Source organism: Python bivittatus, unplaced genomic scaffold (genome assembly GCF_059951505.1).
Source record: "Python bivittatus isolate LINGU-HERP-01145 unplaced genomic scaffold, Pbiv_v1 ctg000610_np1212, whole genome shotgun sequence".
NCBI lineage: Eukaryota > Metazoa > Chordata > Lepidosauria > Squamata > Pythonidae > Python > Python bivittatus.
The window spans coordinates 39,576,269-39,603,854 of NW_028277088.1; the positions used below are offsets into that span (position 1 = coordinate 39,576,269).

The 27,586-nt window shown below is 36.8% G+C and overlaps 1 protein-coding gene across 4 annotated transcripts in view; it reads left to right on the top strand.

The window, feature by feature from the left end:
- Positions 1-27,586, top strand: part of RBMS3 (RNA binding motif single stranded interacting protein 3) — a 609,805-nt gene that overhangs the window by 138,018 nt on the left and 444,201 nt on the right. For all 4 annotated transcript variants that reach the window (XM_088150839.1, XM_088150837.1, XM_088150836.1 and 1 more), the window contains one exon: positions 26,714-26,883. In XM_088150839.1, the coding sequence (XP_088006965.1) occupies positions 26,741-26,883 (143 nt within the window). In that variant the 5' untranslated portion in view covers positions 26,714-26,740. The remainder of the gene's footprint in view (positions 1-26,713; positions 26,884-27,586) is intronic.

Here is a 27,586-nt window from a genome sequence, read left to right on the forward strand (position 1 = left end):
GTGATCCTGTTTGTGTCTGTTAAGGAGGTACCTTCCCATGGGGTTGTTACTTTGTTCTGGTGCCAACCCTGGATCTCTGAAATCTCATTTCATTGTCTTTCTTTGGTGGCTAAGCCACTCTACTTTTCAGCCCACCTGTGGTGTATCTCAAATGACAACAAATCTCCTCTTTCCATTTGAAATTCTGAAGCTCTGGAGAGCCTCTTGGTAGCTTCGTTACTGATAGGTACTTTTGCCTTGCCTTGTTTCCCAATTCCAGGGTTTATGATGACCATCTTTAGGCCCTCATTTTCTATAGCAATTGTTCAGTGTCATAAGCAAAAATATGGATGGAAGAGGAAGAGCAAAATATATCTTCTGCCCTTTCTGTGTGTGGTGGAAGGAGGGTATTTTTTACAAATCAATGATAGCTTGGGGGGGTGGTCACTTGTTGACTGAATGTCAGTTTTTGGGATTCCTTATTGGTCCACTGAGGAGAGACCTGATTGGAATTCTCAGCATTTTGAGACCAGTGGAGATGAAGTCAATTGCAGGTTTGATTCAACATTGTCTACAGGGATTGAGGAGTAGAAAGAATAATAGTGAGGAGGTGTTCTAAGATTTGTTCCAGTTAAATGAGCAGAGGGTTGCAGCCCCCAGGAAGCAGTTCCTCTTAAATTGATATTTACTAAACTTGCAATCTTGCTCAGGGTCAAACTAGATGTGATATTAATTTACACATTTTTATTATGTTAATTGTCACTTCCTTTGAAATGAAACCTTTTTTTGTCATTGTGGCTGGCAGAGAAAAATGTTTATTGGCGAGAAAGATGTTTATTTGAAAGATATTTATTCTCAACAATTCTCTGTGGTCCTAAGGCCAGCCTTATTTATCTATAACTGCTATTTCCATAAGGAAAAAAAATGTTAATTTTTTCATGAAGTAAACATTTCTCTAATATGAAATATTAAATGAGAGCCAGTTTGGTCTAATGATTAAGACACCAGGCTAGAAAGCAGGAGACTCTGAGTTCTAGTCCCACCTTAGGCGTGAAAGCTGGCTGGGTGATTTTGGGTCAGTCACTCTCTCAATCTAACACACCTCACAGGTTTGTTGTTGTGGGGAAGATAGGTGGAGGAAGAAGGAATATTAGGTATGTTTGTTGCCTTGAGTTATTTATAAAAATAATAAAGACGGGATAAAAAATCTAAAAAAAATGGTTGGTGGCACTTACAGTATATTTATAAAAGGTATGCAACCTCACGCCATTCAAAAGTTTTGGACTCCATTTTCCATCATCTGCAGCAAACATGAACATTGGCAAGGGATTATTGGGAATTATTGTCCAAAATATCTTGATGGCTTCTGAAGATATGTTGAGCTTCTTGGGAACTTTGGCTTTTCAGCAAGTACATGAAATTTAGAGTACATTTGTTGCATTAAAGAATAGTTGAAATTGGGGTGGGGGTGGGGGCTGTATGTATGTCTATGTCTAAGTATGAAAGTAAACGTAGTGTGATAGTGATTGGAGTGCTGATCTAACTTTATCTTCTAGCACTAGAGTTTCTTTTAAGTAGGAAATATCTTCTAAAGTATCAATAGAAGAGAATATGTGTAACTCAGGGTTGAACTATGGAGTCCTTGAATTTCTCTGAGCTTGGCTGTTTTCTTGCAAACATTTCGTTTACCCGGCTAGGTAACATCTTCAGTGCTAGAATGGAATGGGGTTTGCCCTCTGTTTACATACAGTGGCATGTCCTGCCAGTGTTTGTGGGGCTGTGGGTTTTGTTTTGTTTTATTTTTTTCCTCTGGTAGTTCTTCGATTAGGGTATTGTTTACTGCTGATTGTATGTCTGGTGATAATCTTGGTGCTTATCTCTGCTTATCTGGGTGATGATTGCTGGTGAGGAGATGTTCTGGTCTTTTGTTTTCCTTTTTATTGTTTCTTTTGAATAGTGTGTAGTTGTTGTTTATCTCTATGTACCTGTTGATGGCTGCCTTGTCTGAATACCTCCTCCCAGCATTCCTCATTTATCCCTCCTCACAATGATGAGGCAGCATAGCAGGATTTGAGGGGTGGGAAAATAAATACATTTAATAATAATAATAATAATAATAATAATAATAATAATTTATATATGTTTATGTGTGTGTATACACCCAAACACACACATACACAGAGTTAACTTATTCTTCAGTTACCTTTATTACAGGGAAGTGAGTTCAGTAAAATCAGTGGGTTGTTTTATATTTATGTTTAATTATAAAAAAGTTAACACTAGTATTTTAGTCCTGTTTGTGGTAAGATCTGAAGGTGAGAAAATAATTTCCACAATATAAATACAATTCCTTGAAACACACTTCATAGCATGCTGTGTTGTCTGGTACTTTAAGACTATAAGATTATATATAGACTGCATTTTTGAACCCATTTTGCTCCATAATTTGCTCTTAGCAAAACAAAACAAACAAAAATGCATACTTTTTCCAGTTTGTTGGGTCAGATGCTAAACTACATCATTCACTGAAATAGACTGTCAGATCTGCGGCCTTCCTACCAGATTATGTGCATTGCTAATTTTCAGTCTGATTTCTGGTAAATTGTATTTTTGTTTTGTTTTGTTTTAAAAAGCACACAATTAGTGAATGTTTTAGATAAAGTCAATGGTAAAAATGTGTAGGAAGTGAAGTATTAAGATAATAAAACCAAGTAAACTTGTTAGAAGTTTCATTTCAATTAAAATTATTTTATATGATTTAAAGTGGAGGTTTTAAGTGATCAGTAATATGTACGGAATTCTGTAGAAGTCAGCAGGTATTGTTCTGTGCTTCTGGAAAAGAGAGGGAGAGCAGGAGCCATCTATGTGATTTTAATATTAAAGAGAGAGAGCCAACCATGTGTTGAACAGTCAGGTTCCCCTCTGAAGTGAATAGGAGTTAAGACTGTTCAACAGATGTTCAAGAAATCTCACAGCTTGGCACTATTTAGTCACAGGGGCTTTGTTTCAAAATACTGCAAGAGAAAGGTCAGGTACCATCAGAATATTTTATTCTCTTTAGTATATTCCTGTGAACTCTGTTTAAGAAGGAATAACATTACAAACCCTTTCCTAGAAGAAATCTTGCCTACTAGAAATTCAAATTCAAAGGTCACTTTTTATTCCAGGAAAGGATACTGTACAATTTAGTACTGTCTGGTTGCAGAAATTACAGGAACTTATGAGAGAATTTGTCCTGAATTGTAGAGAATAGGAGGTTGTGATCAACAGTAGCCTAGCTCTTTGCTTTTCCCATTGCCTTTTTCTGGGCAGTGGCAAGAAGGGTGAGGAAGTCACATTAATGTATGTGCAAATATCATAGTGACTAGTGGCAGGTTGTTATCTGTAATCTTCCTTACAATTCTGTAAAATATTGCCAGTTGTTTGCACTTAAAATTGTCTCATGTGTATTTCCAACACATGAAGTGGTAACCGAGCAAATGGGTCTGATGTATGGAGTCCATTTTTGAACGTTTTATATGTCAGGTTAGTCTTTTTAAGGCAACACCTGCCTTCCCATCTCTGGCATCCTGTGAAACAATGGGTTGATTAGGAAGAGAATAAACTTAATGGAAGTGACAATATTCAGTTCAGGCAATAATGGAGCTGACCTTAATACCTTGTTGTTTTCTAGAGAGGATAGATTAATGATCTCAGAGTAATCATCAAGTCAAATATTGTATCCCTGTTTTTCTTTTTCTTTCTCTCCTCCTGCTCCCTCTGCAACCCCAACATATACAGCAAGAGGTAAGGAATAAAATAGCATCCAAGGCTATTACACTTTTGCCTTGCCCTACTTAATGTCCTTGACATATACCAATTTCATTCAGTGACAGCTAGTATGCAAATTGGTGAAAAGCTCCATTAGGTTGTTTGAAGCTAGGGAAACCCATCTGTCAGTGTCTGTGACATTTTGTAACCTGAATTTTCATGTGGGAAACTCTCTTTGAGATACCTAGACAGCTGAATTTCCTCTAGTGTCTAATGTTCTCAGAATCTCTGAGGAAGTAGTCATACATTTTTATTGCCTTGACGCTATTGGTGACATGTAGCCCCCCTTCTTTTGCAATCATACACAAACTCTTGGCAATGAAAAAGGAAGGAGATGTAGAGAAGGGAAGGGAAAGTTATTTTCTTCAGCAGTAATCTCCTTTTCCCTGAACAGTATTTATTTGAAAAATCTAGTGTTTTGTGCCATAGAAATCATGACCAGAATTGTGAATGACAGGTTATTTTTATTAATTACCAGTTGTCTTGATGTATTGTTGTTAGGAGAAAAACGTAGAGTACTGTGCAAAAGTTTTAGTCAGGTGTGAAAAAATGTGGTAAAGTAAGAATGTTTTCAAAAATATATATTGTAATTTTTTATGTTTGCTCACTTTGCATTTTTAAATTGATAAACAGAAGAGAAATCTAAATCAAATCAATATTTGGTGTGACTACCCTTTGGCTTCAAACCAGCATCAATTCTTACACTTGCACACTTTGTACACTTGCACAAAGTCAGGGATCTTGTAGGATTAGTGTCAGGTGTATGATTAACCAATTATGCCAAGCAGGTGCTAATGATCATCAATTTCATATGTAGGTTGAAACACAGTCATTAACTGAAACAGAAACAGCTGCGTAGGAGGCTTAACACTGGGTGAGGAACAGCCAGACTCTGCTACTAAGGTGAGGTTGGGGAAGATAGTTTCATGTCACAGGTCATACACCATGGCAAGACTGAGCACAGTAACAAGACACAAGGTAGTTCTACTGCATCAGCAAAGTGTCTCCCAGGCAAAACTTTCAAAGCAGACTGCGGTTTCAAGATGTGCTGTTCAAACTCTTTTGAAGAAGCACAAAGAAATGGGCAATGTTGAGGACCATAGATGCAGTTGTCGACCAAGGAAACTTAATGCAGCAGATGGAAGACACATCATGCTTACTTCCCTTCAACATTGGAAGATGTCCAGCAGTGCCATCAGCACAGAACTGATGGAAACCAGTGGGACCCAGGTACATCCATCTACTGTCTGGAGAAGTCTGGCCAGAAGTGGTCTTCATGGAAGAATTGCAGCCAAAAAGCCATACCTCTGATGTGGAAACAAGACTAAGTGACTCAACTTTGCACGAAAACATGGGGGCTGGGGTGCAGAAATATGGCAGCAGGTGCTCTGGACTGATGAGTCCAAATTTGAAATATTTGGCTGTTTGGAGGCAGTTTGTTTGCCCAAGGGCTAGAGAGTGGTCCAATAATGAGTGTCTGCAGGCAACAGTGAAGCATGGTGGAGGTTCCTTGCAAGTTTGGGGCTACATTTCTGCAAATGGAGTTGGAGATTTGGTCAGAATCAATGGTGTCCTCAATGCTGAGAAATATAGGCAGATACTTATCCATCATGCCATACCATTAGGGAGGCGTATGATTGGCCCCAAATTTATTCTGCAGCAGGACAATGACCCCAGACATACAGCCAATGTCATTAAGAACTATCTTCAGCATAAAGAAGAACAAGAAGTCCTGGAAGTAATGGTTTGGCCCCCACAGAGCCCTGATCTCAACATCGTCGAGTCTGTCTGGGATTGCATGAAGAGACAGAAGGATTTGAGGCAGCCTACATCCACAGGAGATCTGTGGTTAGTTCTCCAAGATGCTTGGAACAACCTATCTGCCGAGTCCCTTCAAAAACTGTGTGCAAGTGTACCTAGAAGAATTGAAGCTGTTTTGAAGGCAAAGGTTGGTCACACCAAATATTGATTTGATTTGGGTTTTTCTTCTGTTTGCTCACTTTGCATTTTGTAAATTGATAAACATAAACAATTATATATTTTTGAAAGCTTTCTTACTTTACAGCATTTTTTCACACCTGCCTAAAACTTTTGCACAGTACTGTAAATGAAAACCTCTGAGCATGAACAGAATTTGAATGAAAAATCAGTTGAATATATGTCTCTTTGAGCTCCTTAGCAAGATATTAATGTGTGAAAGAAATAGATGTATTTATTTATTTTATTGCATTTGCATCTCACTGCAACCAATTCGGCTCTAATGAAAAAAAGCAAAGTTGAGAAATGGAAGTTCAGAGCACAAGGAAGGCTTACAAGTGGAATAAAGTGGAAAGTGATGGTTCCTCAATAATCATAGGTTCACTTGATGTGAACATGATTTTTCTTTCATCTTTCATTCTTTAATCATTTGTAGAAGCTGTAGATTATGATGGGGGGGAATCTGAATATCAACTTATATGTGGCATTCATTGTTTATATCTGATAACATGTGAGTGGATTTCTTCTCAAGCAAATGAAGCTTCTCTTCCCAACCCTTTCCCCAAACTCCTCATACCTGCCCAGATGGGACATACATTTTTCCTCTGGTGCCTCCCCTGCCTTTTTTTCCTTTTTTTTCTTTTCTGATACCCACCTTTCTCTCTTCTAAAGAACAGGTTCTTACTAATCTATTCCATAATGTTTGCGAAATTAGGATGAGGGCCAGGTGAAATTAGCTCAAAGATTGCATGTGACCCTGCATGTTATTCTGGAGGAGAGTTTTACAAACAGTGTTCCATAGAATGCTAAGAGGAAAAACTGGCTGCATTTGAGTGAATTTTTTTCTTTCTTCTCTAATGAAACTCCACCTGCAAGAACTTAATGGGCAGTTTTCTGTTACCAGAGCTTTTCCTCTTGAACTGAGATTCCATGTTGTTGGGTTTTTTTTTTTAACTGATAGGTTCACAGTCTGAAAAACTTTGAAACCTTGTTCTATGGTGGACATGTAAAAAACCCTCAAAAGTACTGGAAAGAAATACACAGCACTACTCAGAGAATTTAGAAATCAAATTTGAAATGAAATCACAATTCTTACTAGGCATAATTCCAAAATATATTAATAATAATATCACAATTTATTAATGTACATGTTTACGGCTGCAAAGATAAATTTAGCACAACATTGGAAAAGAGATGCACTACTGAAGATATCAGACTGGGAACTTAAATTTTAACAATATGCAGTAATGGCAAAATTAACAGCATATAATTATGAAGTTTAAGCAAATTTAACAAGAATGGCTTCCTTACATACTATATATTATGCGGCAAGAGAAATATAAGTATTTAGAGTATGGTCTTTAAGAGGAAAAAGAACTGACCTAAAGAATTGAAATCAGAAACACATAAAAAATTTAAATGTCTATAAACATTGTATGTTAGTCGGAGTACCATAAAGGGAAATTAGGAACTAATATTTATCTATAATGTTTTAGTAGTTTGTTCTCTCTCTCTCTCTCTATCTCTTTCTTTTGTATTGTTAAAGAATACAGTGGAGACTTGACATTTAACTCAGAGATTCAAATCCTTTCTAACGTTGTTAAAATAATTTAATGTACTTTGCTTTTTTATGGTTAATTTCTCATCAACAATATACTGAACACTAACTGTACCATCTGAGTAATTCCTTTCTCCACTTACTGATATTACATTTCTGTATCAACTATTTTTTTCTATTTTTTCCCTTTTGTTTGTTCACCTTTCCCCCCCTTCTTTCTATAACAAATGATTAATAAACAAATTTTTAAAAAGAAACCCTATTCTATAGGATCTATAATGGATCTCTGCCACTTGGCCTGGGGTGGGGATGGAAGTCACCAAGTATGGGGATGGCTAGCCCCTTAGAGGACTGTCGTCTGCAGCTGTGGTAATCATCAGCCTCTTGGACTTTTTCTTGTTTGGTAATGTTTTGCATAATTTTTATGTTTTATATTTTTATTGTTTTAATGGATTTTGTGAGCCGCCCAGAGTCCCCCATTAGGGGGAGATGGGTGGAGATACATTAAATAAATGAATAAATAAATCTACCCTTTAGGTACCACAGAGCATACTGTTGACTACTCTATCCTTGTTGTTGCCAGAAAGTTTGTTCCACCTGGCTAAATATTTAGGAGCAGAGCATAACCTTGTTCAGATACATGTGAGGCTTCCCATGTAGCAGTTTATTTTATTTTGTGTCAAGTTTGAAAATTCTGAATTTGAAGGATTGCCGCTTTTTCAGAAAACATTAGACCATTATTCAGTTTCCCATAATTAAGAATGCAAGTTTTTTATGAAGCTCTCTACAAGAAGAAAGTGGGGAGGTGGAAAGGAGGAGGAAGAATAGATTAATTTGACAAACCTGGTGACTTGAGAAACCAGTTTAGTTTTAGAAGTGAGTGGTTATATGTGGATATTTGCTGATCTTAGCTTGATGATCTGGAAACAAATTGAGGATTTAAGAGAGCCCTTGTGAAACAGGCCCAATACTGCTTCCTTAGCGTGAAGCGCTTTGCCTTCAAGAGTACTGTGGAATCTCCAGAGGCAAATTACAGCAATAGCATCAATTCTGTATCTTTGCTGCAAATCCACTCGCTTGCTTCTACTTTTTCTGCCAGGTTGCAGGTAAGATGATGCTTTTGTTATTTTGACAAAGTAAGAATGAAAACAAAGCCTTACTCAGTAAGCTTTAGGGAAGTAGATAAAAATAGTGTAACAGAAGAAACTACATTGGATTATCAGGCAGAGTCAGTATGTGATAGGGAAGAAAGCAAAGTATTGGTAAGTACCCTCCATATTAAAATCCAAATGTTGCGTTCTCATGCTAGATGAGCAAGAGCTGTGTACCTTTTGAAGATAAAATCACTTGGAAAGTAAATGTGACAGAGCTCCCTTATAATTGCCTTCTGATACCATGGAAGAAGTGTGAATACAATAGTGTTGGCAAGGCAGCTGTCAAAATGTCCATATCCAGTGCTGTTCAGACGCATGAGATAATTATAGCATTGTCCATAACAGATGCTGTGTTCCCTTTATATGGCAGTTTCCTTCCCCATTTTGCAAAAAGACTTTTCTACAAAGATCCATTATTATGGCAAAACATGACTCTTGAAAAAACAAGAACCTTGTAATGCAAAATTATATATTACCTGCTGCGTTACTTTTTAATTTAAGGCTCTTGAAAAAAATGCCTGATACTGTGATACATTTTGTCAGATATCTTTATCACACTGTGAAGAATTGAGGAAGAAGACACAAGTGTATTTCTGTGCACTTTGTCCTTAATATATGCCTTTTGTATGGAATTCCATAACAAACACATTTCTATTCTATTCTGTTTGTTTCCTAGAAGTGCCTCAATTTTGTGAGAAATATGAATTAAGAGAATCCACTTAAAAATGTGGACCATTTTTCCCAGCATCCAAATCTGAGGCAAAATATTCAGTGGCTTGAAATAGCTGAAAGTGATTTGTTACCCCTACATTTGTCACCAGATTTAGTTGAGGTATGTTCATCTATTCCTATGGGTTTAAGCGTATTCATACTTAAAACCCAGACTTATAAGTACACCGTAGCATTTTACTTTCACTGCAAGTATTTACGAACCCGGCCATCCCAATCTGGTGCCCTCCATATGTTGGCTGCATATTCTGGGAGTTGTAGTATCAATACATCTGAAAGGGTGCCAAGTTAGTTTGGACTAACCTAATCTACTGGAACGCTGTTACAATAGAGACCTCTTGCTTGCATAAATGGAGCCCTCTGCATTTGGAAATAAGGAAAAATAAATTATGTGAGCATTTTCATTAGTGCCTAGGCAGATTACATGGTCCTAATTGAAAATAAAACATTGTTTAATGCTGGCAAATTGTATGGATTTTTGCAGTGACTGACCTCTGTCTTAGATGGCAGAGAATTGTTTTTAAAAATCAACGGTGCAAGCAACGGTCTTAACTGAGGAGAAATAGTTGCATTCTTTGTTCAACCAATAAGTACAGCTTAAAAATAGCCCTTTCAGTGTCTTGCAGATTCAACATATAGGACCGAAGTAAATTCAGGGTGATTGCAGTTTTACTGATAGAGATCAAACTTGTTTACGTATCTTCATTTCAAGCTAATTTTTTGCTGACTCAGATATGATTCGGAAATTTAGCCCTCACCTTCCAGAACCATAAATATATTTTAGAAAGGCTCAAAATGTGTTTCTAAAACAGAACTTTATGATTTTAAAATTATTGTTAGCAACATAATAATAAAAAAAGCTGTGCCCTCTTTAGAAACTTATACTGTATTGACTGACTTGCACAGCTGTATGGTATAAGTAAGAATCTATGGGGTATTAAAATATGAGGATCAGGAAGGAGATTAAATATGAAGTAAGTTGATAATATAGCATAATATAGTGGTTAATGGGTTAGACTGAAATCAAGGAGGCCCAGTTCTTCACTGGTTCATGGAGCTCTCCACAGGACAAGTATTTGTTTGTTTGTGTTTATATTTCAAATTTAGTCACCACCAATCTCACTCAAGGATGTTTGAACATTTGTTAATTTATTTGGGATGCTTATATGCTGCCCACTCCCATAGGCTCTAGGCAGCTAACAATATAAACAGATAAAATTTCCCCAACCCCCCAAATACATATAAATACAACAGTTAAAAAAAAGAAAAGAACCAACAAATCAAATATCATGAGCCTGCAACTCCTCCTTCCAGTCAAAAAGTATCTTTCTCCTATGCAAGATTGAACAAGTAGGTCTTTAAAGTTTTCCTTAAACCTAGGATGGAAGGCAGAGCTGAACTTACGTTAATGGAATTAAGAGCTATAGAAATGACATATTTTGAGTTTTTTAAATTTTATAATATAATTTTTAAAAAGAGGAACTTTTCATTGTGTTCCACCTTGTTCTACAGAGGCACTAAGCCTTTAGAGGGGCACATATGTTTCTCCATTCTTGCTGGAACATTGATAGAGCCAAATTTCTGGTGGTTTTAAAGGTTTTTAATGTACACACAGATTTGGGTATATTACAGCTAGAACTTGCTGACCCTCCTTCCCATTTAGGGTGATAAACACATTTGGGGTGCTGTTTCTTCCAGTTATAAATACAGTGATTTTGTATGTTGAAAATAAATAGTGATGAAAATCCCACAGTGTATATTTGCATCTTTTTAAAATGTTGCCTATAGCAGCTAAAATGGTAGCTGTTAATTTCTGCCATGAATCACTGCACTGAGGACAGTTCTGAAGTCAAATGCTAAGAAGATTTTTAAGCATAAATGCAAATTATTAGTACAAAAAACACATACTGATAGACCAAACAGTGAAGAACATTATCGGAAATGGGAGGGAGTGGTTTTATCTTAAGCAGAATGAGGTTATAATGTAGGTTCATTTTAAAGAAACCAAGAAACCAACAGAGTAATGAAAAATAATCGAAGGAAGATAAAAGTTTTAATTTTTGCATTATCTGATCAGTACTGTCATTTGAATTGATTTGGAGATTATAATTTTCTAACAGGTACAATCCAATGCCAATGGACATTGACTGACTTAAAGGAGATCAGACTAAGATGGAAGGAGTATATGAAACACTGTACAGTAGAGATTTCAACATCTAAGATACCTTAGAAGTTATTCTCTTACTTAGAACCTCTAGTACTAGAAGATGAAATTAGGTCAGCAATCCAGTCATTATTACGTTGGAAGGCTACAGGAATTGATGGAATATCCACTGAAATATGGCAAGCAATGAAAGAAGAATCAGTCAAGGTTCTAACCAAGCTATGCTAGCAAATCTGGAGAGTGCCACAGTGGCCAGCCAATTAGAAGAAGTCAATCTACATTCCAATGCCAAAAAAAGGAGACTTAACAGAGTGTGCAAACTATCATACAATCTCCTTAATTTCACATGCTAGCAAAATAATGCCATCCAACACAGATTAGAGCCCTACATGGAAAAAGAGATGCTAGATGTTCAAGAGATGCAAGATGTTCAGAAAGGCTGAGGAGCACGAGAGATTATTGCAGATGCCCGCTGGATATTTGAGAAAACCAAAGAATACCAAAAATAAGTCACTATGTGCTTATTTATTATGGAATAATAAGTTATGGAATGTGTCAGTCACCTCGAGCTGTGGGATGTTCTCAGAAAAATGGGAATCCCAGAACATCTCATTGTCCTCATGAGGAACTTATACATCATACAGGTCAGGAAGCCACAGTTGGGACAGAACATGGCAAAGCAGACTCAGTCCAGGTTGACAAAGGAGTGCAACAAAGTTGTATACTCTCCCCTTTTTTATTCAAAGTATATGCTGAATATACAGTCAGGTCCAGAAATATTGGGACATCGACACAATTCTAACATCTTTGGCTCTATACACCACCACAATGGATTTGGAATGAAACAAACACAATGTGCTTTAACTGCAGACTGTCAGCTTTAATTTGAGGGTATGTACATCCAACTCAGGTGAACGGTGTAGGAATTACAACAGTTTGCATATGTGCCTCCCACTTGTTAAGGGACCAAAAGTAATGGGACTATTGGCTTCTCAGCTGTTCCATGGCCAGGTGTGTGATATTCCCTCAGTATCCCAAGTACAATGTGCAGATAAAAGGCCCAGAGTTCAGTTCAAGTGTGCTATTTGCATTTGGAATCTGTTGCTGTCAACTCTCAAGATGAGATCCAAAGAGCTGTCACTATCAGTGAAGCAAGCCATCATTAGGCTGAAGAAACAAAACAAACCCATCAGAGAGATAGCAAGAACAGTAGGCATGGCCAAAACAACTGTTTGGAACATTTTCAAAAAGAAGGAACGCACCGGTGAGCTCAGCAACACCAAAAGACCCGGGAGACAACGGAAAACAACTGGGGAGGATGACCGAAGAATCCTTTCCCTGGTGAAGAAAACACCCTTCACAACAGTTGGCCAGATCAAGAACACTCTCCAGGAAGTAGGTGTATGTGTGTCAAAGTCAACAATCAAAAGAAGACTTCACCAGAGTGAATACAGAGGGTTCACCACAAGATGTAAACCATTGGTGAGCCTCAAAAACAGGAAGGCCAGATTAGAGTTTGCCAAACGACATCTAAAAAAGCCTTCACAGTTCTGGAACAACATCCTATGGACAGATGAGACCAAGATCAACTTGTACCAGAGTGATGGGAAGAGAAGAGTATGGAGAAGGAAAGGAATTGCTCATGATCCTAAGCATACCACCTCATCAGTGAAGCATGGTGGTGGTAGTGTCATGGCGTGGGCATGTATGGCTGCCAATGGAACTGGTTCTCTTGTATTTATTGATGATGTGACTGCTGACCAAAGCAGCAGGATGAATTCTGCAGTGTTTCGGGCAATATTATCTGCTCACATTCAGCCAAATGCTGCAGAACTCATTGGACGGTGCTTCACAGTACAGATGGACAATGACCAAAAGCATACTGCAAAAGCAACCAAAGAGTTTTTGAAGGGACAGAAGTGGAATGTTATGCAATGGCCAAGTCAATCACCTGACCTGAATCCCATTAAGCATGCATTTCACTTGCTGAAGACAAAACTGAAGGGAAAATGCCCCAAGAACAAGCAGGAACTGAAGACAGTTGCAGTAGAGGCCTGGCAGAGCATCACCAGGGATGAAATCCAGCGTCTGGTGATGTCTATGCGTTCCAGGCTTCAGGCTGTGATTGACTGCAACGGATTTGCAACCAGGTATTAAAAAGGGAAAGTTTGATGTATGATTATTATTCTGTCCCATTACTTTTGGTCCCTTAACAAGTGGGAGGCACATATGCAAACTGTTGTAATTCCTACACCGTTCACCTGAGTTGGATGTACATACCCTCAAATTAAAGCTGACAGTCTGCAGTTAAAGCACATTGTGTTTGTTTCATTCCAAATCCATTGTGGTGGTGTATAGAGCCAAAGATGTTAGAATTGTGTCGATGTCCCAATATTTCTGGACCTGACTGTATATTAAGGGAAGCTGGATTGCAAGATGATGAGCATGATTTTAAAATTGGAAGAAGAAACATGAATAACGTATGCTATGCTGATGATACTACCCTGTTAGCTGAAAATGCAAAGCATCTGCAAGCTCTAGTAATAAAAGTTAAGGAGCAAAGTAAAAAAAAGGGATTAAAATTAAATATAAAGATCATACTAATGACAACAGGTACAACAACCAGCCTTAGAACTGGAAATGAAAATTATAGGAATGGCCAAATTTCCTTCCTCTAGAGTTAAAACAAGAGTTCTGACATCAGAGACTGAAATCTGTCAGTAAATTTCCACTCCTGTTTCCCCACTATTCTATGAGGCTGGCTCCTCCCAGTGTCATGAAGGTTTGATTTCAGAAAGGCCTAAATGGAAACATGGCAAGATTTAAGCAGGGAATGTGCTGGGAGAAGGTATGGATCTGAAGGCAATAAATCTTCTCTCTCACCACAGCCCCTGCCCCTCTCCCATTTGGGGAAACTATGAACTGGCACAGTGAAGTCCACTTTAGTTAGCCAGTGCAATTGTTCTGCTGATGCATATTAAAATACCATTATCCCCCTTGCTTTCTAATGCCTTAAGATTTATATTTAGCATTGATGTTCATATGTAAGCCAAAATTTAACAATTTCACTTTTTTATCATAAATTTGTTACCAATTCCAGAGGGGCGGCCATGCTAATTCTTGTGAAGCAACAACAACAAAAAACTTATTTTGTCAGTTGAAGGCTATCAACTGTCCTTTATAGAATAAGATATGCTGTATTTCATGAAAACTTATAATTTAATTAAGCTCTGGATCTCTTATATGCTACAAGGCTCTCTATTAATAATAAATTTAAAATTTTCTCAATTCAGGGGAACATATAATTGTACCTATTTTATGATGATCAACAACTGTCATCTTTTCAGCAGTAAGACAGATGTTTTTAATTTTAAAAAATATATTAATAAGTAAATAATTTTCATTTTGCAGTGAAACTTTTAATTTAATTTTATTTCTGTTTTTCCTGCTTTCTTGTTTATGTTATGCTACATATGTTACATATGGTATAAAAGTATTTTTACTTAACATTTTTAAATGTGGTTATAATCATGATTGTGACCTACCCAAAGGGAAACTTGTTCAGGTCGAGGTAGTTCAGACTTTAATTAATTAACTTTTGGGGCAAGGATTGCCTGGGTGCATTGGCATCTGCTCCTAACCATGATGCCACCAAAATGAAACGTAACACAAGTTCCACCCTTTTGTCCTTCTACTGTGACTCACAATATATTGTGACTGTCCTTATATTGAGATTGTCAATATATTGTGACTCACTTATATTGTGATTGTCCTTATATTGTGACTCACATGCAAGTACATAAGGGGAAGTGTTTGTGCCTAACATACATGTTTTGCCATTTGCCCATTCCAGTGGGTACCTATGTCTGGATGGGTAGTTGCAAAAGGCAAACTAAAACCTGGGATCCAAGGGAGTGTGACCATAATTGGATGTTGGGACAGCATCGGATGAGTAATATAGACAAAGTAGTGGGCCCACGCGAGTTAGAGAATAGGGGATATCAGTGACTTGGGTAGCTGAGGGAGAGGATACCATGCATTAAGTTTTTGCTGTTGGAGTGGGATCTTGTCATAGTGGTCAGCTGATCATAATGTGGTATGACTTTTGGAAAATTGTTGCATGTGACTCCTTAAATTGCTACTTAATATCTTTCATCTTGTTTGCACGCTGTTGAAAGATGCAGTGGAAGACTTCAATTTTTCTGTCACCCTGATCATTATAGTATTTTTCTTCATGGATTTTTGGTTTGCTTCATGCACTTACTCACTTTTAATAAGTTTGACAAGACAAGCAGTCTGCACTGTCACTGATTGTCCCCACACTTTTCTGTGTTGGAACTAGGAGGGAATCCTGCATGGACTCCATTTGTGAGTAGCAGCAGTTTGATCTAACATGGTTTTGTGAAGAATGGAGGCAGGATGGTGGGGTGATATCCCTCAGTAGCCTGCTGTTTGTTTCAGACATGGCTGGGGATTCTGTACAGCTGGCACTGGTTTTAGATATTTGGGGTATCTGTGGCACTTTGATCCTGCCTAAGGGGCAGGAAAGAGTTGCTTGGGACTATGTTATGGCTGAGTTTCGTTCTGGCTGGATGGGTGCTTGGCAGAGAAGATTGGGATTCTTATGAGAATGTTTTTGATATTACCCTATTGAAAATGGAGGCCAAGTGAACTGGTTGCCTCCCCTGTTTCACCTATTTGGGGGCCTAGTGCCTAGATGCGGTCATCATGGGTGATCTTCCTCGGAGAGGTTGGTGGCTACTGGCTTGATTCTCAGAGGTATTCCTGGGGAAGTTTTGATTCCTGAGAGTCATGACTATCTTTCTCTTTGAGTGTTGTTCATTTAGCTTTGGGAAGATATGAAAAGTTGTGAAATGGTTTCACTTGTTTAGCCATAAGAGGTGCTGCTTTTTCTCCTTTGCTTTCATTGTTGGATGTAAGTGCTTGAAAGAGAGATGTCTGAGAACATCCTGACAGGAAAGAGGTTGTCTTGATTGATCTTGTAGCTTGTGGGTATTGGGGAGATGCATTCAGAATGGTAACTGGGACTTTGTTAGCTGGTCCCTCTCAGATCTTTGTCTTGGTGGAGTAGGTATGTAGAACAGCTCAATTGACTGAGTTTATGTGTTTCTATAACATGTCTTGACTGGATGGAGTGAGTTTAACCTCTGTGATTTAAGGTTTACCCTGCCAGGGTTAGTTGACTAACTCCATTAATATCCATATTCTATAACTGTATTGTGGGGAAAAAGTCAACCTATATTTTCATGTTTTGTTCAGTTGTTTTATTATATAGGTTTCAACTTGTATGAGGTCATGTTACAGCATTAGATGACAGGATGATGGAATCTGAGGCTTTTTTTAATTTATTGAAATTCACTAGAAACAATGAATTTGGCAAGTGTACTTGCAGTTTTGGATCTGTGAAGATGGAAAACATTGTGTTAAAAAAACAACTGGAAGTTTTCCTTGATCAATGATAAATATTTGATATCCTTTTAAAAAAATGCTATATCACTATGCATATATGTTGTGACTTACATCCCATCTAAACTGAACTGGCAGTTTGCCTTTCATTAAAGTTAGAATTCTAACTAAAATTCAAGTCAGATTGGTAACTGAAGATAGAAGTACTGTAACTTCTTAATGTTGTAAGAGATGAAGAAAATAGCTTAAGTGGAAAACAGTTGAAAGGGTTTTGTTTTTGTTTCTGGCCTATGAAGTATTATTGAACTCTAAGGAAGTATTGATTACTTGATACTTACTTAAAGATCATGAGGGCTATATCAAGCATAATTTTGCAGGGTATTTTCTTCAGTGCTAATGCTCATCTATTGATACCTGTTCTTAGTAGCCAGATGATGGTCAGAAGACTTTTCAGTATACCTACATTAATCAAATAAGCAGAGATGAAAGCTTATTGACTCATTGAGAACATTAACTTCCTGGGGAGGAGAGGGTGGCCATGCAGTCTGTGGAGTTCCTTGTCATGGCAATGTAATTGATCTGGTCCAAAAGTTTATGGAGAGGGAGGGGACTAATAGTATTAAAGGCACTATTATTTTTCTAGTGCATTCTCAAGATGTTTTAAAATTTATGTTGGTGGTACTTTTGACATGCTTCTATTGAACATATTTCTTTATTTGTCTTGCTTTAGAATAGAGAACGAAAAAGAAAAAAAGATACTTGGTGACATCATATCTACTATTAAGAATACGCAGGGCAAAGTATACTATGACTCCAAGCTAATTAATGAGAAGTTTTTAAAAAAATATTCAAATTTGACTTTGTATTACTGAATTGGAAACTGTTGAGGAAGAAATAATCTTTGTAGAAATCAGGGATATCTCGAGGGCATGGTCAAAAAGTCAAGATGGCAGCCATGGCAGTGTCTGCCTGGTTTTTATGTGTATGACTTTTTTGACCATACGCTGTGAACATCTCTGGTTTAAATAGTAGAGTTTATTTATTTATTTATTTATTTATTTATTTATTTATTTATTTATTTATTAAATTTGTATGTCGCCCATCTCCCCCAGTGGGAGAGTTCTACATCAGAATCACATAAAGCCCCAACATACAAGACCACAGCACTTTCCATGAATTAAAGATGCTATTTCCCCTTCCCTCCCTTTGTCTCCATTGCTGTGCAGCCTGGTTTAACTCACCAGATTTTATTACATGAAAAAATAGAAGGCAGTACTCCAGAATGGCCTTCTTGAATTTCAGGTTAAAATGTGGGTTCTCAGCAAGGGGCATAAGGCTGTTACAGAAGTCATTGTGAAAGTTCTATTTCTCAGTATACAAATCTGCCACTTCATAGCAAATTTATGTATAAGGATCCATATTCCCACCCTGAAAATGTCACCAAATTTCATTCCCCTTTGAAAAATGCACATCATTTACTAATAGCCTCTTTGAGTAGTATTTTATGTGTTTTCTGGTGGCTTTTTATCTAAGGCAATACAAACCAAATAATGGCTTTCTTGACAAAACTTTCTAGTTCTATATGATAGCCTCTAGTTTGGGTTTAGTACTGAAATTTATGAATTAACACAGCCTCCACAATGTGGTACTTAGGTTGACCCTTGGAATTTATAATATTAGTTCAGTTGACACTCCGATTAAAGTTGATATCTTTAGCTTGGCTGGAATTTTTGGAATTGTTGTCCTAATGCGTTCTTCAAGCACTAATGATATAAACCTTAAATGCATGTTATGGTTTAAATTATATTCTGGCTTTTCATGTTCTGCTGAATAATGTAATCTTTTGTTGAAGAACAGCAATAAAAACACGTTTTCTAACTAATAATGGAATTAACTTTTTGAAGTTTAGATTTTTGAAATTCTATAAAGGGGATTCTTTCTCTTTGTTTCAGCAGTTTATTAATATTGTACAGCCTGTTTTAACTTGAGAAATCTTGGGAAATCTCAGTTGAACGTTTCCAGGATAAAATAATATTCCAAAGAAAATATATATATTAAAAATCAACATGGAATATAAGTCACTATTTAAAACTTATACCAACTTCCTGAGCTACATTCCTTCTTTCCCATGTAGGTACTGCTTCAGCAGAGACATCAGTCTGGATGTTGCTGACATCCAATCATCTGCTGAAAAAAAAATAAATATAATTTCTGTGTCATAAGAATTTCTGTCTGTTGCAATATGATGAAATTTCTCTCATCATGTAATTAATATCACATCTTGTTAGCTTTTCTGTGTTGGTTTTTTGTGTCATTGTGATTGGGATATGGAAGAAATAATGTAACTGCTTTTGCTCCTATGCCTTTTGTCTTGCTGATTTGTACAGTATGGTGAGATATAAAATTTGGTTAGGACTCTTTAGGAATGGGTTGTGTTTGCAAATGCTCCTTTTGGCATCTTTGTCCATATATCAGTGTGTGTACAATGGTCCATTAGGAATCTTGCATCTATTTTTGCAGCGTCAATACAAAAGCTCTTATCTAAGAAGGTAAAATGTGTTTAATTTCATGGGGCATTAGAGCTGTCTCAGATGTTCCTATTTCTTGCAAAGTCATAATGGTCACCATAGTGTCTGATTACATGAGTGTTAGCCAAAGGTTCATGAATATTGGCTACAACAAATTTCATGATTTTCAAAGAATGTTTCCAAGGCTGTAGCATGATGGAAGTTGCTTCTGACAATAACCATGATTTCCTGGCTCACCTATTACAATTGCTATATGATTATTCCTCATGAACTACAAATATAAATTGTGCAGATCAGAGCCAGACCTTGGATTGCCCTCTGTGAAAAACACGAAACTATCAGGCAGCTAAAACTCATTGTGTTGGCTTTATAGCTCCATGTTTAGTGTCTTTGAAATTGAGATACCAATGCAAATTGGAAATGACATTTGCTTTATTTCTCATTCAGATAGGCTTAAAAAAGTTGTTAAAGGGTTGGAACTCAGTATATGTCAGATCTCTTTGTAGATGCCCTGAGGCTTCATATGGGGGAACAGATGGATCAGAATGCTTTAGATTCTCCTTGGCAGGTACCATTTCTCATTTTATAAACACAACTGAAAACTTTTTAAGCATAATGCTGGGAATGTTAATACAAAGTTTCCTAGAACTTTGTCCTAGAATTTTTGTATTTTAAAGACTGTTTAGATGAAGTGACGCTACTTAATTTTTATATAGCATTGGAATAATCTCAGAATAAAAAAAATAGTTCCATGCTTATTGAAATATACCATAGCTTAACTCCCTAATGAAAGTTCATTGTTTTAATTCATGATGATTTTTCAAGAAATACAATGTAAGAATTCTACTTCAGAACCCATGTTACTCTGAACAGTTTACATTACATTTTAAAGATAAAGCCTCCCTTTTGGTGATCACATGGACACATCCATGTCATTTTTCTTGGAATGGGTGTGAAAAGGTTTTGCCATTGACTTGTTTTGGTCTCTTCTCTTCTCTTCTCTTCTCTTCTCTTCTCTTCTCTTCTCTTCTCTTCTCTTCTCTTCTCTTCTCTTCTCTTCTCTTCTCTTCTCCCTTGGAAATTTCCTGGTAGACTCTTGTTTGAGTACTAATCGGGTTTAACTAAGCTATTTAACTCTTCTGCTAATACAAAATTGTATGCATTAGGAAGAAGGATGCCAAAAAATACATAAATCATTTTTAAAAATCACAATCTGATTATGTGACAGCTTGAACTGATGATTAGATGAAGAATGAGAGAGACATCTATGTTGACAAAGCCCAAATATATTTTTTTCCCCCTTAAGAAAGAAAGTCTTCTGTGGGAAACATTGGGAGGGCACCATAAACTGATTCCCTTCAGATGTTTTGTAACCACAATTCCTAACCAGTATAACCAACACAATGCCTGTTGGGCATTCGACTGGAGATCTGGCAATTGGAGTTCCAGTATGATGAGCTTTGGAAAGACTGCACTAAGGGTTTAAGTGACCCCATTAAAACTCTTGTTGCTGCACAAAAAAGAAAATTCTTGTCAGTGAGATAATATATTTTTTCTTGCTTTTTCTTGCTTGTCATTCTGTAGTTCAAGAGATAGCAGAAGTTCAAGGTTCAAATCTTGTTGATATTAACTCTGCTGGTCACTGAACTCTGCTATGTGTATTAGAAAATAGGGGGCTGTTTATTCTCAAGTAAATCATCTCATTTAATGTCAGCCTTTATAACATAGTTTCCTCTATCATTAGAGAAGTTCACTAAAACTAATTATTTATACAATATAAATAATTAGATAGTATCCAGCTGGACACATACTTCTGGTGCTGAACAGTGAAGGACAGCAATCCTGGCAAATAAAGTCTGCAATGATTCATTTCATCAGTGTATGTTTCTTAGTAGCAAATCAGAGTAGTTCTTATCAGTGTATATGTCACTGGGCAAATTTCAGAGGTTCTGGTCCGAAGGACACTTCCCTACATACTGTGAAATCCTATCTGCTGGCAAGCCTCTCTTTTTGAAAGATAGCTGTAAAAACCAAATGGCTGGTATTTGGAATGTATCCAATTGAATGCAAAGGACATCCTTTCAGAACTTCATTTCTGACACATAAATAGCACTTTGTGTATAAGGATAATTCATTCTTCTTTACTGATACATTTGCTTTTTAACAATTTTTAGCTGAAGTTAGAACACTAGTAAATTTTGTGTCTTGAGAACACATACAGGCAGCATTTTCAAGTGCTGGATACCATTTTGTGCTGTTGTACAATGGCATGGATACCAAAATGTAATTTTTTAAAAAATCCCAAATCTGAAAACAAAAACAACCCCCCCCCCCGCCAACACTACAAATGTTGAGATCAACAAATGTCATAAGATTTTGAGAGATTTCAGTGTCCTTACCCAAAATCTCATGAGTTTGGCAGTGGGTTTCCGCCATTTACAATAATAATAATGTTGTGTAATTTGGGGGTTGTCTGGATGCCAACTGGACAGATCCTGCTTTCCTTGCTCAGTATTTTACCTATTATATAAGAATCAGTATACTGTATAAGAAAATTTTGTGGACATGAGTATCTGACAGATAATGATGAACATGAAATTGTTCTCCTAAGGTATAGACTCTGAACCTTGGTACTCAAAGCCACTTTAGCATTGTTTAGAATATATTTACAATACATTTTCATATGTTGGGACCAAGATTTTCATTCAGATATTATTATAAATGGGAAAAAATATAATAAGCATAAAAGATAAATGCTTTGAATCAGAATGTTATGTAACAACTGTAATGAAATACAGAGGGGAAACAGTGCATCTTTTGCTTCCCATTACAGCACAATAGTTTATTTTGTTGTATCAGAATTGACTTCTTTTCAGCACTGATAAACATTCATAGCAGATAAGAAAAATAAAAATGTATCGTTAGTTCTAATTATTTGCTGATTTATTTTGTAAACAGTATGGAAAAGCACAGTATCATCTGTAGCCGGATAAATATCTAACTCTACTTCTTCCTCATCTTTAAGCATCAAACATTTTGTGTGTATGTGTATGACATTTCATTCTTTAACCCAAAGATGAAGGCAACTCCTATTCATTAAATGAACTGAATTAAAGAGTCACTCAGAATAATTTGAAAAACATTTCATTTTATTTATTCTTTCTGAATAGTGAAGACTAAGAGTTGAACATGTAATCTGTCTTGATTTTCTGAAAAAAAATTACCTGTTTGGAAGTTAAGAGCCAGTGTGGTATAGTGATTACGGTGCTGGATTAGGAGTGGGGAGACCCCAGTTTTAATACTTCCTTAGATATGGAAGCTAGCTGAGTGACCTTGGGCCAGTCATTCCCACTCTAATCAGTATCAGGCTTGACAATAAGCCATCTGAAAAACAAAGTCTCTTTTTTAATCATGCATTGATTAGCTTTGCAAGAACTAGTGGGCACAGTACAGAATGAGTGGACCCTACAATTAAGTGGGTCAGACACTAAGAACTGTAACAACAGCAGTTCTTTTGGAAGTCATATGTACTGGTGATGTCATATCCTTCTAGTACTGCCTTGAGAAGAAATATGTTAGACCACACATCTCTTGTGTATAAGGTACATTATAGTGGAACAAATGACCTTAAGCAATAATTCTATGGTTTGTAGAAATAGAAAACTAACAGAAATTGACTATATTTATATTTATATTTCAAATTTGTCACCACCCATTTCACTACAGAGCTATATTAAGGTCCTGTGCCAGGGGTTGCCGCTAGGATAATATGGATCATCCAGTGTCTTCTTTTACTGCTTGTTTTAAATGGCTTGAGAACATCAGATATATAAAGGAGCTTTTCAACAATTTACAAATAATATGTGAACTTCTGTATTTTTGGGGGGTGGGTAACAGTTTTCTACAGCCTGTTCACAGGGTGAGGAGGCTGTTGGGCTATAAAATATATATTATAATTTCCATGACTTGCAAATTTGAATGAAATAATCTGCAGGTAGAAAAAATGGTTTTATATTTCCTTTTGGGTGGGATCAAGATCAAACTAGGTGTAATGCAAGAAATCCCTGATAAAGATCTGCATTTTAAAAAAAAATTAAGAGAAGCTACGGAGCAATGGAGAGAATCAGGTTGGAACCATTGTGCTGAGAGCCGCTGTTTGCCCCATAGTGAAAACATAGACAAATCAGTATTATTCAAAGTTATTAGAGACCTTCTCCGGGAATGTAGTGTATATATGCTGTAAAAATAGCAATATATTGTGACCTCCTAATAAGTTTCAGAAAATTATTGTCTACATACATAATAACACTTATACTGCTATCATAATTAAGCTAATATTTAGTGTTGGGTACAATGCAATTGCTAAAGCTTTTCAAACATACTATTTTAAAATGTTCATCTGTCAATTACATGTCAAGGACCCATTTTTGTCACTGTTCATTTTTCACACATTGTTTTAATAACTATTAAAGCATAACTGTTATTGCTTCAGGGACTATCCATAACATCTTATACCAAAAAAAAAAAATAAAAATCACCAAACCTGAAAAATGCAACTGTTATCAGTGGCAATATTGCCATGTATTGATTGCCATCAATATTGCCATGTATTGCCATCATGATGATGATCTTACAGAAAGGTCACTAACAACACTGTTATCTCAAGTTACATCTATAACATTTTAAATATTAATCTCTTTGGAATGTATCCCATGCTATCATATTTCAAGGGTAACATTTCTGTTTTTTGGAAAATATCAGATTTGTAGAGTGGTTTACAACTTGTTCCAGAAATCATTGGGCAAGAGCTGTTTCATTAAGCTCTCCCACAACTCATTACCATTACATTAACCTAAGCATTGTCTATAGGAGTTGTGTTAGATCTGCTAGTGCTTGCACTAATGGAACAGTATCAGCTGTTGTACTTTTCTACTATGTAATGTTGGACATCAACAACTGCAATACCATGTTACAATTAGCAATGCTGGTCTACCAAGTCCATAATCTGAACAGAGAAGGAGATGAGAAAAATGGGTGGTTTGGGGAAAAATATGATAATCCTTCATTTTTCCCACCACATTCTCATAGCACTCCACATCCTGTTCTACCTTGCTCAGAAGCAGTGTGGAAGGTGGAATTGCAGCCACATGGTATTTGTAGTGGCTAGTGCAGCTACATGGTATTTGTAGTGGCTAGTGGTTTGCTTGGTTTTTTTTTTTTTAAATATGCTTATGTGTATTGGGGGTTTTCTGGATGGATGCATACTTCATGTTATTTAAAAGGTTTGATCATAGTTTATACAGTCCACTGGAGTTGGGAGGCCAATAAATAATAATAATAATAATAATAATAATAATAATAATAATAATAATAATAATAATAATAATAATAATAATAATAATAATAATAATAATAATAATAATAGAACAAGGTTTCCCAAACTGTGAGGTGTATTTCCTTTGGGGAGACCAGACAGAGTCCAGGGGAGGTATGAAGAATCTTTTACTTATATTGTTACAGTAAATCCACCTTTCCCAAAGTTTCAGTGTATTGTTTTCATTGTTCATTTGTGTTCATTTTGGTGTTTGGATTTTTAGGAGAGGTATGTACATCAAGATTACACTAAAGGAAGGTGTGATGGCAAAACATTTAGGAACTCCTAATCTAGAACATAGATTTGATTTTCCTCCCACTCCATTCATTGGTGAGCTCTGAAGATGAGTAGCCTGTGATACGGATTTTCTTCTATTTTTCAGTCTTCCGGCTGGATAACAGAGTGTTTCATGCTGAGAGTTAGAGAACATATAGTCTGCCAATCATAAACTGACTGGCAGTGGTTTTTCAGGGTCTTGGATGTTAATATCATTCTCTCCAATTGCCATTTTTATTTCAAGTATTTAATTCCCACTAAAATCTCAAAGCAGTGCATAGTAGCATTCAGAACACTCTACAGAAGGTTAAAAGAAATTGATTGAATACATATAGTAAAATGTTACCGGAAGTCTGCAAGATAAAATAAACAAGAAGATAAACAATAAAAGAGAATAAAAGCAGCAGAAAGGAAGCTAAAAATAATATTCAGATTATAAATTAACCTTTTCTTTAAAAGCCTGGGATAATGAAAAAGCCTGGAGCCAAAAGAAACTAATAAGGAGAAATCAGGCACACCTCCCTGGGAGGGTCATTCTAAAATCAAGGAGCTATTACTAAAAAGGCTCATTCCTGGTACCTATCCATTGTACTTCAGCATGGGAGCAGGCCCTCTAAAGAAGTTTATATGGTATAGATAGAAACATGCAGGAAGAAGTTTTTCTGTCAGCCTTGTAAGGCACACCAGACTAAGAAACCAATGCCATATAGGTCTAAAAGTACTTTTATTGGAACAGCTATAATAACAGAATCTTGCAAGTCTGAATGTGCTTCACCTCTCACTCATTTTATCTTCATGTGAACTAGGGAAGGGCTTATCTGAGACATTTTCTCAAATTAGATCCTTGGGATGGACTCAAACCCTGCTCTTGATCACTGCCTTGATAGTCCTCTTCCTCCTGTCCTTTAATGAATTGGGACTGAAAGATACACGGGAGGTTTTTTTAACCAGAGATACTAGTATGTGTTTGGTCATTCAACTCGGCTTCCTTTCTTTACAAGCTCTGCTTTGCCTAGCTTCTCACATTCATACTTCTTTTACAATCTCACGAGATCTCTTCAACATATTATTTGATAGTCTGAGTGAAAATGTGGTATACTATTAATGGACTGATTGGGATAACTTGTCTCTCAGTTGTATATTGCCAGCACCCAAGATGACTTAAAATTAATTTAATGATATATATCCCTTATCATTGCTTTTTAAAAAAGTATTGCTGAAAATTTACTTGAAAGAATGACACAATTGAAATCATGTACAGTATGCCTCAGGAGGAAAACAGCTTTCATCTGACTGCCTGTGATAAAGTTGAGTAATTTCACAACCGCCATATCATTACTTAGGACAGATGTACACTATCTGGGTCCCCTGCACTGTGTTTGCCCTTTGAAGGCCTTGGGCGTAAACTCCAGAACCCCTCCTGTAATTACCAACAAATCATAATTTTGTTATATATGTGTGTACATGCGGGGGGGGGGGCAGGAATAAGTTAATAAGCAACAATCCCATCAACTGTGTTTAATGCAATGCATATTTTATTAGTTTTAAATTGCATTCAATATCATTGCTATCTTGACTTGCCAGTTTTTTAGGAGTGCATCCCCAACATGCCAATCAAAGGCCATGTGTGGCTCTCAGCCTGAAAAAATCAGTGCATCCCTGGCCTAAGCACAACCCAGGGTTACTGTAGTGCTACTGGTTGTATTTTTTTCCAATATTCCTCTCTCTTGTTTTCAGCATTCCTATGTACCAGCTCCCCACCCCATGGCTCCTCCCAGCCCCAGCACTAACAGTAGCAACAACAATAGCAACAACAGCAGCGGCGAACAGTTGAGTAAAACCAACCTGTACATCCGAGGCCTTCCTCCCGGCACCACTGACCAGGACCTGATCAAGCTGTGCCAGCCGTAAGTAAAATTACTTGCTCTGCCTTCCCCCTGGAAATTGCCTGTGCAAGGACAGATGGTCCGCAACAACTTTGAGCCTTGCGTGGGCAGTTTTATTTATATGCAGATGAAGTAGTTAAGTGCGTGGCATGACTGTCAGTGGCTAATGACTGATAAAAAGTAACTTGCATCTTGGTCTTGAGGGTGGTAGAAACTTCCTGATAACCTGTGCTGGGTAAAAAGCATACTGGATCTGCAGATTCTTTGGGGATCTGGAAAATGTCCACTTGATGCTGGGTGAGGTATCTTTGTTGTCTTTTTATCATCGTGAGAACAGATAGAAAGACAACAAACAAGTATCCCAGCATGACTATTGCAGGAGTAACTTTTTGGGAGCGATCTGACACCTCTCTCCCTTGAAAGTCTTAACCCTTCCAAGTTAGCATACTGTATCAAAATCAAATTTCTGGACAAGTGCTGCCTTGAATCTTCTTATTTGGAATAAATTGAGGAGGTAGAATATATTATTATTTTTTTTTTGCACATGCCTCTTGGCCCTCAATGTTCTAATAACAGTATTCCTGTCATCAAGGGTTGGTAATTTTTAGGGGATTTATGAGAAATGCAGTTTCAGTCAAACTGCCCAGGACAGATGGGTTTCATTTGGGTTTGGCATTCCTCTCCCACTCTTTCTTCTCAGTCACATCAGAATTTCCCAAACGAG